Below are 14,718 nucleotides of genomic sequence, written 5' to 3' on the forward strand. Positions count from 1 at the left end.
TCCCATTTTACCATTATATATTCCACTTATATCTATCAGTGGATTCATGAATATAATTACTATCATTTTCAAGTACTTTGTAGAAACATTTTTTAAAATTTGATTTGTCTCCAGCATTGCAAGTGGATTCTTTACCACTGAGCTACCTGCGAAGCCCACAAGTATGAAATGACTAAGTATTTTCTCATTCCTTGGTGCCCTATGTACTTTCTGATGGCAAATGGGAACTCTTTCCTCTCATTCCAAATAAAGGATTATTGGTTTTGGTCTTTGTGGTAAGAAGCTAGTGGGAATAAAACTGGTTGGTCAGATTTGTTCAAGGTCAAAAATTTTGGTTGTCTTCTTTTAGAATCTTACTGTACTCCCTCAACTCTACATTTTTTGTGTGTGAACTTTATTGGATTTGGTAAGCTCTTCCTCGTCTGTTGTGGGCTTCACTGGTGGCTCAGATGGTAAAGAATATGCCTGCAGTGTGGGAGACCCGGGTTCAGTCCATGGTTTGGGAAGATCCCCTGGAGAAGGGAATGGCAACCTACTCCAGTATTCTTGCATGGAGAATTCCATGGACAAAGGAGTCTGGCAGGTGACAGTTCATGGGTTGCACAGAGTCGGACAGAACTGAGCGACTATCACTCATACGTTGTAATTTGTGGTTAGAGATGTTCATGTTTTGTTAAAAACTGGCATTTTAAAAAATGCATTATTTTTCAATGGGGAGAGGTGATTTTTAAGCAGCAAAGGAGAACGGTAGTGGTTTGCCACCTTCTTAAATTTTTAAATTCATCCGGTTGAATAATTTGTATGATAGATTAATTACATACTTATACTCAACTGTGTATTATAAAATAGAACTCTATTTCATCATATAGATCTCATCATGAAAATTAGAGTCCATCCTAAACAAAGAAAACTTATAATTTTTTCAAGGAAAACTTCTAGCTGCTATCCATTCTTTACTTGTTAAGACAAATTAGGAAATGAGAATTGAATTTTACTTACCTAGTAAAATAACTGATCCTCTTCTCAGATATGTTCTGGAACTCTCCAGGAATCCTAAGGTCTCAGATATCAAATCTGTAATGTATTTTTGATGAGAAATAAGCTGAGAATAAAAAAGGAAAAAATTCTCTCACTTCTTGAAAATACACATATGCTAAATTCAGAGAGGCTTCCAGGGAAACAAACTTGGTTGCTTATACCAAATCAGGTTAAAACTTGGGGGTTTCTATGTAGGAACGTTACTTTCTTGCTTGCAGGTATTATTCAGCTTGTTATATGATATCCAGTCTTTGGGTTTCCAACCTTTGGTTAACATCCTTCCATCCCTACTTGTCTATTGTTGCAGTTTATACTGATTTTCAGAAAACCAGCTCATTCAGCCATGGAAAACTAATTCCAGCTTTTCTTTTGGTGATCTGAAATGCTGTCCATCTTTACACTGCTCAAAGTAGGTGGGTTGGAGGAAGAAAAAATAGATGATCGATGTAAAGGAGAAGAAAGTGGGAAAGTTTAATTTTTCTCTGGTCTCAAGCCCTAGCTGTAATTGTCCATTTATTATGTTCTCTTTAGAGTCTTTCTAGATTCACCTTGTGCCCATTATGCTTTTCATCACTTTGTATATCCTTTAAAATTGTCTCTGTAACGCTTAGGGTAGTAAATCTTGAGTGGACACTTACAAGATTGTTACAGATGTTGAGCACCACCAGCTCAAAATTGTAATATTCATCCTTTAGGAAATATGATGTTGACCATTTCAATTCTGAGGCACAGATGTTTAATGTATATTTACATGCCTGTGAAGCAGAAAAGGGTCAGTAAAGATTCATTCCTTCTGGTGTTGTATAAAACACTGATTCTCTGCAAAACTAAGAAAAACAAAATTTCAGGACTTACTTTAACTACTCTTTCCTCTGTATCTTCCAAAAACAGGATCAGAGGCACCAAGCCTGCATAAACCACATCATTCAGCATCCATGTGTATTGACTCATGTCCATGAGTAACTGACCAAAGTGGTGAATGGCCATACTCCGAATACCTTCATTACCCTAAAACATGCACATGGAAAAGACCTCATTTGAGGATATATACACACGCACGCTATATATGGACTGTGAAGAAAGCTGATCACTGAAGAATTGATGCTTTTGAACTGTGGTGCTGGAGAAGACTCTTGAGAGTCTCTTGGACTGCAAGGAGATCCACCCAGTCCATTCTAAAGGAGATCAGTCCTGGGTGTTCATTGGAAGGACTTATGCTAAAGCTGAAACTCCAATACTTTGGCCACCTCATGCGAAGAGTTGACTCACTGGAAAAGACTCTGATTCTGGGAGGAGGAGAAGGGGATGACAGGGAATGAGATGGCTGGATGGCATCACCAACTTGATGGACATGAGTTTGAGTGAACTCCAGGAGTTGGTGATGGATAGGGAGGCCTGGCATGCTGCGATTCACGAGGTCGCAGAGTCGGACACAACTGAGCGACTGAACTGAACTGAACTGAACTGAACATATAGTATGTATTATATATATATATGCACACACTATATAGTATATATATTTATATAATGTATATACACTATATATGATGTGTATATATGTATGTGTATATATTTGTCATTTGTTTTTATAAAAGATTCACTTTGGGTGAATTCACCTTGGGTCTAAGAAGTCATAAATAAATAAAAAATTAAAAATATGTAAAAGCACATATACAAACTTAGAGCTTACTTGGTTACTATTATTATCTCTGGAAAACAAATGGCAGATCTGCACAAAATGACTGCCTTCTGTTCACTTATTCTGGAATGTAATATCATTGCCTTAGCTGGTGCTTCAGATGAATGAAGAAACCTAATGACCTCACATATCTGCGTAACTCACATGATCCATCAGAGGACAGTAGCTGGAAGCAATTCTGGTAGACAGGGAGGAGTAGGTCACCTTGTCCAGTCTGTCTAAAAGTTTTCTAAGGGTTATCAAGGCCCGGATTGTAACAGTCGTGTCTTTGGAAAGGAAGGCATCCAAGATGGATGTTAATAAGCTGCAGACATTTTCTATCTATATATAACAGAAAGAAAATGGCGGGAATTAGGAACTAGAAGGAGACTTGAGCTAGCATTTGATACGCACACCTCTGAGTTTGGGCAGCATGCAGTGATGTGGTAGGGCTGGCTTACAGGAATCAATTGTCAAGAAAAAGTCACTATTAAAAATTTAAATTTTATAAATTTAGAAATTAATAAAAACAATGGTAGTAAATATTAAAGACTCATTGCTTCCTATTTCTTTTGCTAAATTTTTCTGCCTTTCAGGTTGTTTACATGTATTGTATCTGTATGGTGGGAATACTAACTAATAATGTGCTACTGTGCATCTCTGCCCAGATCCATGTTTACTGATGTCCCTTTGATAGATTGAAATCAGCAATGGTGGGAGTATTTACACAAGGGAATAAGTGGTCTTATTTTTACAGAGTTGATTGTTTAAAAAATATTTACCAACATGCCATTGGCAGTACTAACATCTAAACTAGATGACAATGACCTGTTTGGACATGAGAGCCACTGAGCTCCTGAGCTAAGTTGTAAGCCTCAATTGCAGATCAGAGACATGCAGAATATCAAGCCATTAAAACATGAAAAGGAGGCATCAAAAAAGAGAAAAAAGGCTGGAAAGAAAAGCGGTAAAAGAAATAAATACTCTTTGCAAAGTAATAGCCAGAAGACACTTGTGTCATGCAGGAAAACTGAGTCCTTACTAGTAGATGGTATGTGAAACCTCAATCCAGATCACTTTCTACTGTGTCTCTCTTGGTCAGAGCACTAGACAAGGCAATAAATAACTTTCTATTCACAATTCATACTATTGACTCCTATGATTTATCTAAAGCAAATAAACTATGGCTCACTTCATTCTAAATGCAAATTGAGTGCCCACTGACTGTCTTTAATCTTTCAGAGACTATGATTTATAGATAAACTAGGATTTATTAAATTTATTATTAAATCAATAACAATTTGTGGAATATCTACAGTCTCAGCATTGTGCAAGGTACTTGGGAATTTGCAAGTGAATTACAAAACTTAGGAGTATGCTTTGATGTACTCTTCTGGGAAGGCAAACAGTATTCACATGACTCAGTGGGAAATGATATAGGACAGTAGTTCTCCAGTTTAACCTATATTAGAATCACCTGGCTAAAACCTTTGACTGTGTGGATCACAACAAACTGTGGAAAATTCTTCGAGAGATGGGAATATCAGACCACCTCACCTGCCTCCTGAGAAATCTGTTTGCAGGTCAAGAAGCAACAGTTAGAACCAGACATGGAACAATGGACTGGTTCAAAATTGGGAAAGGAATACGTCAAGGTTGTATATTGTCACCATGTTTATTTAACTACTATGCAGAGTACATCATGCAAAATGCTTGGTTGGATGAAGCAAAAGCTGGAATCAAGACTGCAGGGAGAAATATCAATAACCTCAGATACACAGATGACACCACCCTTTAGGCAGAAAGCGAAGGAGAACTAAAGAGCCTATTGATGAAAGCGAGAGAGGAGAGTGAAAAAGTTGGCTTAAAACTCAACATTAAGAAAACTAAGATAATGGCATCCGGTCCCAACACTTCATGGCAAATAGACGGAGAAACAATGGAAACAGTGACAGACTATTTTCTTGGGCTCCAAAATCACTGCACATGGTGACTGCAGCCTTGAAATTAAAAGATGCTTACTCCTTGGAAGAAAAACTATGACCAACCTAAACAGCATATTAAAAAGTAGAGACATTACTTTGCCGACAAAGGTCCATCTAGTCAAAGCTATGGTTTTTCCAGTAATCATGCATGGATATGACAGTTGGACCATAAAGAAAGCTGAGTGTTGAAGAATGGATGTTTTTGACCTGTGATGTTGGAAAATACTTTTAAGAGTCCCTTGAACTGCAAGGAGATGAAACCAGTCCATCCTAAAGGAAATCAGTCCTGAATATTCATGGAAGGACTGATGCTGAAGCTGAAACTCCAATACTTTGGCCATCTGATGTGAAGAACTGACTCATTTGAAAAGACCCTGATGCTGGGAAAGATAGAAGGCAGGAGGAGAAGGGGACAACAGAGGATGAGTTGGTTGGATGGCATCACCAACTCGATAGACATGATTTTGAGCAAATCTGGGAGTTGGTGATGGACAGAGAAGCCTGGCATGCTGCAGTCTATGGATTTGCAAAGAATCAGACACAGCTGAGCGACTGAACAAAACTGAACTGAGGATCACCTGGAGGAATTTTGAAGTCATAGGTTGGTGGGCACAACCTCTAGGATTTCTGATTCCATAGGCCTGTTATAGGGCCTGACGATGCGCATTTTTAACAAGTTTCCAAGAAAATCTGATGCTGTTAGTTTCAAAATCATAGGTAGAGAGCCATAAATATAAATATTATATAAGCAAGTGCTTATAGTTGGTGTGGCTCTGAAAGGGATCAGGCTGCCAGAAAGCAGAATATTCAGTGAAATTTGACTTGAGATAATCATTGAAAAATAAGAAAAATGTTAATGGGTGAAGGAGGAAAGTAGTATAAAAGAAGAAAAAACTTGAACGAATGCTCTGAGACAGGAATTAATGTGTATTCATGTGTGTATGTTGGAGTGAAAAATAACTTACAGACATGTGGTTTAGACTGTAACAAGAGTATTTATGTAGGGCAATTTTGATAAGTCCTGAGTGTAGTGAATAATCTTCTGGAAAAATATAAATAAGATGATAAAGCCTATTGACAACACATCCTTTCAATTCAACTCAGTTTCCTTATTGATAAAACGCTTGACTTTGATATTGTTTTAGTGATGTATAAACTAAAAATAATCAATGTTTTTTCAGTAATGATATTGAGTTATATCAAATCTCAGATCGTAACTTTGAGTGCTGGCAGACACAAATCACATACACATGCCTACCTTGTTGATAACTGGTGCCATACTGGCAATTTTCTGAAGACTCAATTTGCAAACTGCAGGATCAGGGTCATTGATCCAGTTTCTGAAGAGAACCAAAAATTTTTCCGGGAATGGGTCCTTGAAGAAATTATTGAGAAGCTAAAAGAAAACAGTTAAGTTCGTAGATGGAATAATGGCCAATGATTTTTTTTGCTTCAGTAATAAAAATCAAGACGTTTTTGGTAAAACGAATACAAATCACACTAAAACTCTAAATACATATGCATACTTTTACTTAACATATATTTCTGGGCCCATAGAGGGAAGGAGAAATGGCAGATATAATAGGAAATACATGCTTTGTTATATACATATGATGAAAGAAAATTTCATACATATAGATATGATGAAAGAAATTTTTACATATAGGATAATAGAGTTTATGTTAACTTTTTATACTTTTATGCTGCCTCTTCCTTCTCTTACCTGAAAAACCTTGGTGTCTAATAGCAGTTATATGTTTGCTGCTGCTGCTGCTAGGTCGCTTCAGTCGTGTCCGACTCTGTGCGACCCCATGGACAGCAGCCCACCAGGCTCCTCTGTCTACAGGATTCTCCAGGCAAGACACTTGAGTGGGTTGCCATTTCCTTCTCCAACGCAAGAAGGTGAAAAGTGAAAGTGAAGTCGCTCAATGGTGTCCGACTTCTAGCGACCCCATGGACTGCAGCCCAGCAGGCTCCCCTGTCCCTGGGACTCTCCAGGCAAGAGTACTGGAGTGGGGTGCCATTGCCTTCTCCAAGTTATATGTTTACTTATTCATTTTCTACCATGTAATGTATACCATGGGCTTCCCTAGTGGCTCAGATAGTAAAGAATCTGCCTGCAGTGCAAGAGCGTGTGTGTGTGCTAAGTCACTTCAGTTGTGTCTGACTCTTTGTGGCTCTATGGACTATAGCCCACCAGGCTCCTCGGTCCATGGGATTCTCCAGGCAAGAATACTGGAGTATGTTGCTGTACCCTACTCCAGGGGACCTTCCCAACTCAAAGATCAAACCCATGTCTCTTATGTCTCCTGTATTGACAGGCAGGTTCTTTACCTCTAAAATCACCTGGGGAGCCCAGGAGACCCAGGTGCAGTCACTGGGTCCAGAATATCCCTTGGAGAAGAGCATAGAAACCCACTCCTGTATTCTTGCCTGGAGAATCCCATGGACAGAGGAGCCTGGCCTGCTATAGTCCATGGGGTTGCAGAGAGTTGGACATGACTAAGTGGCTAACACTTTCACTTTCAATGCATATCATAATCTTAAAATTCTGGTATCAACACATATAACATCAATAAACCCTCTGAGGGGAAAAAATATTTTTTTACAGATTTTTTTTAATCTTTGTGATATATCTCACTAATGATGTTTAAAGTACCATGTTCATATGTTACTTGATATCCTCCACAAATCTGTGGTGTGTGTGTGTGTTTGTGTGTGTGCATGTGTGAGAGGGAAAGAGAATCATACAATTCATTAAGAAAAAGCTAAGGTCATAGTAGCTAAATGGATAAAGACCAGGGTATTCATAATATGAAACTTTAATTTATAAATAATAATATTTTAAAAATGTTCAACCTCTCTGAAAATTTTAACAGTAAGAACAAATCAAATAACCCACAGGACATCCATTCTGCCTCTCACACTGGAGAGCTTGTCCACAGTGGTGAAGTGCTATGGAATGAGCTCATCCATGAACTGTGTGGGGAGCACTGATGACCTGCCTTCCAGTTAACCGTCCCCAGCCTGAGCATGTTTATGTCGCTAAGTTGTGTCCAACTCTTCTGTGACCTCATCGACTGTAGCCCACCAGGCTCCTCTGTTCATGGGATTTCCCAGGCTGGAATACTGGACTGAGTTGCCATTTCCTTTTCCAGATACTCTTCCTGACCCAGAGATTAAACCTGCATCTCCTGCATTGGCAGGCAGATTCTTTACCACTGAGACACCAGGGAAGCCCAAGAATGCTTATACACTTTAGTTATTATTGCAAATTCTTGGAATCTATTATAAGAAAATAAAATACCAAAAGAAAGAAAACTTAGGCACAAAGATGTAAACTCAATTGCTATTTCTGTTCAGTTCAGTTCAGTTCAGTCGCTCAGTCGTGTCCGACTCTTTGAGACCACATGAACCACAGCACGCCAGGCCTCCCTGTCCATCACCAACTCCCGGAGTTCACTCAAACTCATGTCCATCAAGTCAGTGATGCCATCCAGCCATCTCATTCTCTGTCGTCCCCGTCTCCTCCCACCCCCAATCCCTCCTAGCATCAGACTCTTTTCCAGTGTACAGTAGTAGAAAACTAGAAAAAACAAATATAAATATATGGCATAGGCATTGGTAATACTATCTTAGGTATCATTGGCTGAGAAGACCAAAATAAGGTAAAATACATAGATTGTGTGCTCAGAATAACTAAAGGCCAAGGGGCTGCATAGTTGAACTGAAAAGTTGACAATTGCCCAGAAGTTCTAAACAGAGAAAGCGGTGGAATAGTGTGGTCATTGCTGATTTCCTGTGAAGTCACAGTCATGTGACTCTCCAATTGTATTACAGCCATGATGAGAGAGGCAACTAGGTTTCATTCAACATTATCAGGTATATTAATGATGCTTATATAAATTTTATGTAGTCTGTATGTTTATTTTTTATTTATTTTTTTCAGGCTCAAGGATTCTTATTTTATTCAAAGGATTATAAGCCATTACTATCAATCCTTTTGATGATCAAATTGTCATAAGTTTTCCTGGGGATGCTCCTTCAAGCTGGCTTCTGTGTCCTTTTAACTCATTCTGTCATTTTTTAAGTAAGTCTGGCAGAACAGGGTGTTCCAGATTCATTGTGTACAATCCCTGGAATCAACCATTCCTACAAGGAAACCTTGTTCCTTTTTGTGGGAAACGGTATTTAGAAACCAAGATCTGAGGAGTAGAGGTACTCACAACTTCTAGGCCTTTCTGAGCTAAGAAATTTCTTTTCTCCCTCCCTCCATCCTTTTTTTCTCCCCCATCACCTGTCTTTTTCTTCATCCATCTATTTATGTTAAAAACCTAAACTCATTTCCTTTATTTGAGATAGAAATTAAAAACGAATAGTAGGTGTAAATTTCTTTTAACTGTGTTATTGTATGGGAGGGATTTTGTATGTTATGTTTAGACTGATTCAGTATTTGTACACAATTAAAAGTACAATAAAATAATGTCACATAATAAAATATGAGAGATTCAAATGTATTAAGCAAGTTTGAAAAACATAGGTGATTTTCTATTGCAATGTTAAGTTAAACTAATTCATGTATCCTTCTGAAAGTTTTAGAAGTACATACTATAGTGTAGGGGTATGCCTTTGTGATTTATTAACTATTTTGCTATGAAGTTTGAAATCATGTCAAACTTTGGGAAATATTTAGCATCATACCTTAGATCGAAAGTTGTATATTTATTATATTACTTTTAGGGAAGATTAGATTTCACTTAGTTAATTTCATTTTATAGAATTTTCTACATGCCTTTTGTAAGCAAAAAGCTTCAATTCGCTTAATTCTTTATGGCATTCCAATATTTGATGTAATATTCATGTACAAAGTGATAGAGTTCTGTATCTTCATGTTACCCAGTTATTTAGTCCATTCTCTTTTTTTCCTCCATGCAGTCTGAAGTCTCATTTATATCCAAATGTTACCTAGCACCTTTAGTAAACTCAATTATCCAAATACTTTAACAAGCGTGCAGAGATACATGAATTAATGCTACAAAAATAATTAGTTTGCACAATCCACACCCCTTCAAAGGCCAACTTCTGGAACAGTCTAAAGGGACAACCCTCTCATAATCCAAACCTGTCTTCACCTTACCCCCTCAGGTTCAGATTATCTGTTACTGTCTTAACTTTTGGTAAGAATCAGTATTTGGAGAGGGAGATAAAACATTGGAGTGTTGATTTAAGTTTGGATGAGGAAAGGAAAGGAGAACCCAGTTATTCACAGTCTCCTAGTGAAACTCACTTCAGTGAGGAATATTATTGTGATGACACTGTCCTCTGACCTTCTAGGACCTTCTACAGCGAGTTTGTAGAGATAATGCAAGGTCTCTGGAAACTGTGGAAAGTTATATTCACTGAGAGTTCTGTAAAGGAGAATAAGGCACTGAATTAGCAAAGAAGATAAAAACACTTTCTGCATCAGCAAATGCTAATGGTAGGAAAGGGAGGACCATTTGCCTTATATTTTGTATCATGCAGATAAAAAGAATATTCTCAAATATCCCTTAATCCAAGGTAAACTTCAGCCCCATTATGAATTCTATGCAGACTCTGGGGAGTTATATATACCTGGATCAATAATATCTCTGTCCTTAACATCACTTCTCTTTCCTGTTTCTCCTATCCTATGTCACAGTACAGACTACCCTATGTTACTACAAGCACCCATCCATGCCTGACCAAAAGAAGAAAAAATAAATAAGGCAAAATAAATATCTTGACAATCAAAGATGGCCACACAGGTTACATTGGTGGTTTTAGACCAAGTCATTTCTTTGAATGATATAATTAAGAAACTATCCTGGGAGATATCCTAGGTTATTAAGGAGTAGAAGTGGTTAGCCCTGATTCACTGAGCCATTCTCTATAAGACACTTGGGCCCGTGACCAGGCTCACACTTATTCCAACAAGCTGGCCTAGATCAGATTGGCAGGACTGGGAAGGATCATGTAACAGAGCTTCGATTTGAAGATTCCAGGTAGAGAAGCACTTGTGTTGTTGTTCAGTCACTATTTTGCATCTGACTTTTTGCGACCCCATGGACTGTAGCACACAGGCTCCTTTGTTCCCCGCTATCTCCTGGAGTTTGCTCAAACTCATGTCCATTGAGTTGGTGATACCATCCAACCATCTCATCCTCTGTTGCCCTCTTCTCCTCCTGATCTCAGTCTTTCCCAGCATCAAGGTCTTTTTCTGATGCTCAAATTTGAATGTGCATACAGATCAATCAGGGATCTTGCTAAAATGCAGCTTCTGAATAGTAGGTTTGGAGAGGGCCTTGAGATTCTGCATATTTCACTCCCAGGTGATGCTATTGCTATTGGTATGTGGACCATGCTTTGAGTAGGAAGATTCAAAAGTACTAAGGTACTGATGATAGAATGACTCTATCTGTAGGATGGAAAGGTACCAACTTTTGTTTTTATATAAAATATGTTCTTGAAATCTATGTGCAAATAAAATGTTGGTTTAAAAGCACCAAGAGTCCAGAAACCATATGCACTGTACTTTCCGAGTCAGTCACAACTTCAAATGGTCTACACCAGTCCATTCTAAAGGAGATCAATCCTGGGTGTTCATTGGAAGGACTGATGCTAAAGCTGAAACTCCAATACTTTGGCCACCTCATGCGACGAGCTGACTCACTGGAAAAGACTCTGATGCTGAGAGGGATTGGGGGCAGGAGGAGAAGGGGACGACAGAGAATGAGATGGCTGGATGACATCACCGACTCGATGGACATGAGTTTGAGTGAACTCAGGGAGTTGGTGATGGACAGGGAGGCCTGGCGTGCTGTGATTCATGGGGTCGCAAAGAGTCGGACACGACTGAGCAACTGAACTGAACTGAACTGAACTGAAGTTGTCAAGGCCATGTATCGTGATTCTTGATCAGAAAATCTGATTCCTTTAATCAGAAGCTTGCTATTCACTGGTGGATTAGCTAGAAAAAGAATGGTGGTACAAGTAAAAGCCCTTTTCTATTATACTTTCCCAAATTTATCTGTCTCATCAGGCACAGGTTTATACCAGACCTCTTCTAAGTGGGAGCACATTGATAACCATCTGATGTCTATAAAGCAGAAATAAGCTAACAACAGAGGAAGGAAGAAGCAGATTCCCCTTGAGTTCTCCTCATTTGAAAGAGAAACTTGTTCGGTAGAGGAAGGATAATTTGGTATCTATATCATTAGGTAATACAGCAAGGCAAGGAAAAATACCCCCCCCCCCAAAAAAAATAAGTGAAAAAGTAGAAGTTGAATGGCAATTCAGATCATTAAGAGAGATTTGGAAGTTTGGAGTGGATACTGACTGTGTTCCCACATGGCTCAGTTGAAGAAAGATGAAACAGGTGGGAAAGAGACAGAACATTTCTCAACGCCCCTGTTCTTACTTGGCTACAAGGTAGACTCCGTGATGGTGAAACAGCACTTGGGAAAACTGGTGCCAGCAGTTCTTTCTCTTTAGAGCAGTATCCACCTCTTGAAGTCCAGAACAATTCAGCAGAACTCTCAGGGCATCCCGGGCATAGCTAAGGGCCCAAAGAAGAAGAGAGTCATCGCCTGCCAGTATCCATTACATAACTAAATACAAGTGACCTGCCTTTTCTACGATGGGCAGGATGCTGATTTTGGGAAAAGGGATGCTTCAAAGGAAAAGAGCACTAAATGGTCTTCATCTCTCCTGATTAACAAGGTGTGGGATTTGGGGTTAAACTGAAATTGTAGCATATAAAATCTAGGATTAGTAATAGAGCAGTATATTAGTTTATTAAAAGCTTATTAGCGAAAGATGCTAAATGATGTGAAAACATGCTAAAGGTGACTGTTGATTGTCTTCTTTGGATGCTTTAAATAAATAGAATACATTCTTACCTACTTGCGATGATTTGGTGTATGTCTGCTTGAAAGCAGACATATTAGCATACTTAATATCTTAATGGGACAGATTGTGTTTGAGAGTCCTACCTGGCTTAGACGAGGGCAAATAGCAGGCAGTTGGGTCCAGATTACCCTGCACAGTAGCAAAGCTAACTGTAATCTCTTAGGTAAAAGAGAAAAGCTGAATTTACATTACATGGACAGAATGACAGGCTTCCCAGGTGGCACTAGTGGTAAAGAACCCAGCTGCCAATGCAGGAGACATAAGCGATGCGGGTTCAATCCCTGGGTTGGGAAGATCCCCTGGAGGAGAGCATGGCAACCCACTCCAGTATTCTCGTTTGGAGAATCCCATGGAGAGAATTTCCTGGTCGGCTATATAGTCCATGGGGTTGCAAAGAGTCAGACGTGACTGAAGTGACTTAACATGCATGCACACATAGACAGAATGGCAGCATGCTATCATAAGCCCACCCATCATATCACCAACCACAAAGCAACTTTACATTTCACAAAACACATTTGGGCATATTATGTCGCCTTACACATAATTTGCCCTGAGAGATCACTATCAGAGTAAATGGCGGAGCTAGTACATGTTCAGCTTCAGACCTGCTGCTCCTCCCTACTCTTTCTGTGTGGTGGCCTCCCTTTGTGGCAGGAATAAACTGTGTTCTGTGGGAGTGATTTTTTTTTATACACTACATACACATTCAGGGAAAGTCCTAGCTTACTTTGAGGTACTTAGGGTAATTACTTTTCCAAAGGCATACTACCCTTCAAAGGGGAGAAAGCTATAATAAATGAATATACTGCACATGGGATTATATAGTTCCAAAGGAACCCAAGGGAGTAGAGATATTTGACAGCTGCAAGCGCATTTCTTATTCAGTTTGAAACAACCCCTAATATCTCACAAATGCCTGTCTTCTGTCATCAGTCTCAGGTTGCTGCTGTAAAAGAGTTGAAGCATGAGGGCCATCAAAAGCTGGGGGAAAAACTGGGCCACCGCTTTCTTGTAAGGACCAAGAGGCAGTAATGTGCACAGGGCCTGGGATGCCTGCAACAGAAAGGTTTGGCGTCAAGAATGTAACCATCTCCCTTTAAACCCAGTCAGCAGTGATGAGGGACGTGGAAAGGTAGGGACTCTGCAACCCTTCCCCCAATTTCCTTGAAGGAAATCTGAAGTGAGCATGTATGCTCATTCATTCAATAATTGTCACTAAGTCCATTCTAAAGCAGGAACTGTGCCAAGCATTTTCTGGCCATGGGCTCCCAAAGCACTATCAACAGTGCCTGACTGCCAAACCGGCAGGAAGCAAACTGATTTCCAAGGAGGACACACCTCCCCAGACTCCATGCCGATGCGGATAATAACACAGGTCCTCCCACTGCTTCAACAATCCAGGACGGTGAAATATTTAAGGGGGGCGGGGCATACCAGGTCACTAACAAATTGTTTGGTGCCCTGACCACTACAATACCTACAATATCAGAGAAACATATCTCACCACCTCATATTTGTGGAACATTATCCAGTTTTTCCTATTATGTCTCTGTAAGACTTGAACTTACTCTCAGGAGTGCCAATGTGGGTGCTTGGGAGATATATAATGATGGCATGAATGAGATTAGGCCTTCACGTGCCTATCGAGTCTATGTGACCTGACTGGTAGCTATCTCTCCGATACTATCTCCTACACTTTCACCCTTGCTTAGTTCTCTCCAGATGTTTTGACCTTGCTTCACTAACATACCAGGTAAACTCCCATCACTACATGGCTTTTGCCCTTCTCTCTGTCTAGGGCTTTCATGCCCGGGTACCTGCAAGGATCACCCCCTCACTTCATTCAGGTCTTTGATTAGATTACCATAGTAGAGAGACCTGCCCTGAGCAATTTACCGAAACCCTCCCAGCCACTTCTTTTTCCTACCCTGCTTTATATCTCTTCTATACTTTGGCCACCTCATGCAACGAGTTGACTCACTGGAAAAGACTCTGATGCTGAGAAAGGTTGGGGGCAGGAGGAGAAGGGGATGACCGAGAATGAGATGGCTGGATGGTATCGCTGACTCTGTGGACATGGGTTTG

General features: G+C 39.6%; 1 protein-coding gene across 1 annotated transcript in view; it reads right to left on the minus strand.

Annotated features, from left to right (window-relative positions):
- The window catches only part of MROH9 (maestro heat like repeat family member 9), a 72,716-nt gene that overhangs the window by 18,278 nt on the left and 39,720 nt on the right, over positions 1-14,718 (minus strand). Inside the window, exons 10-17 of the mRNA XM_088844927.1 lie at positions 13,544-13,686; positions 12,140-12,277; positions 9,989-10,109; positions 5,960-6,097; positions 2,882-3,058; positions 1,894-2,046; positions 1,677-1,793; positions 1,000-1,102 (exon numbers count right to left, since the gene is read on the minus strand). Coding sequence (XP_088701053.1) covers positions 1,000-1,102; positions 1,677-1,793; positions 1,894-2,046; positions 2,882-3,058; positions 5,960-6,097; positions 9,989-10,109; positions 12,140-12,277; positions 13,544-13,686 — 1,090 coding nt within the window. The remainder of the gene's footprint in view (positions 1-999; positions 1,103-1,676; positions 1,794-1,893; positions 2,047-2,881; positions 3,059-5,959; positions 6,098-9,988; positions 10,110-12,139; positions 12,278-13,543; positions 13,687-14,718) is intronic.

Source organism: Moschus berezovskii, chromosome 17 (genome assembly GCF_049115385.1).
Source record: "Moschus berezovskii isolate FMDL1 chromosome 17, NW_MosBer_1.0, whole genome shotgun sequence".
NCBI lineage: Eukaryota > Metazoa > Chordata > Mammalia > Artiodactyla > Moschidae > Moschus > Moschus berezovskii.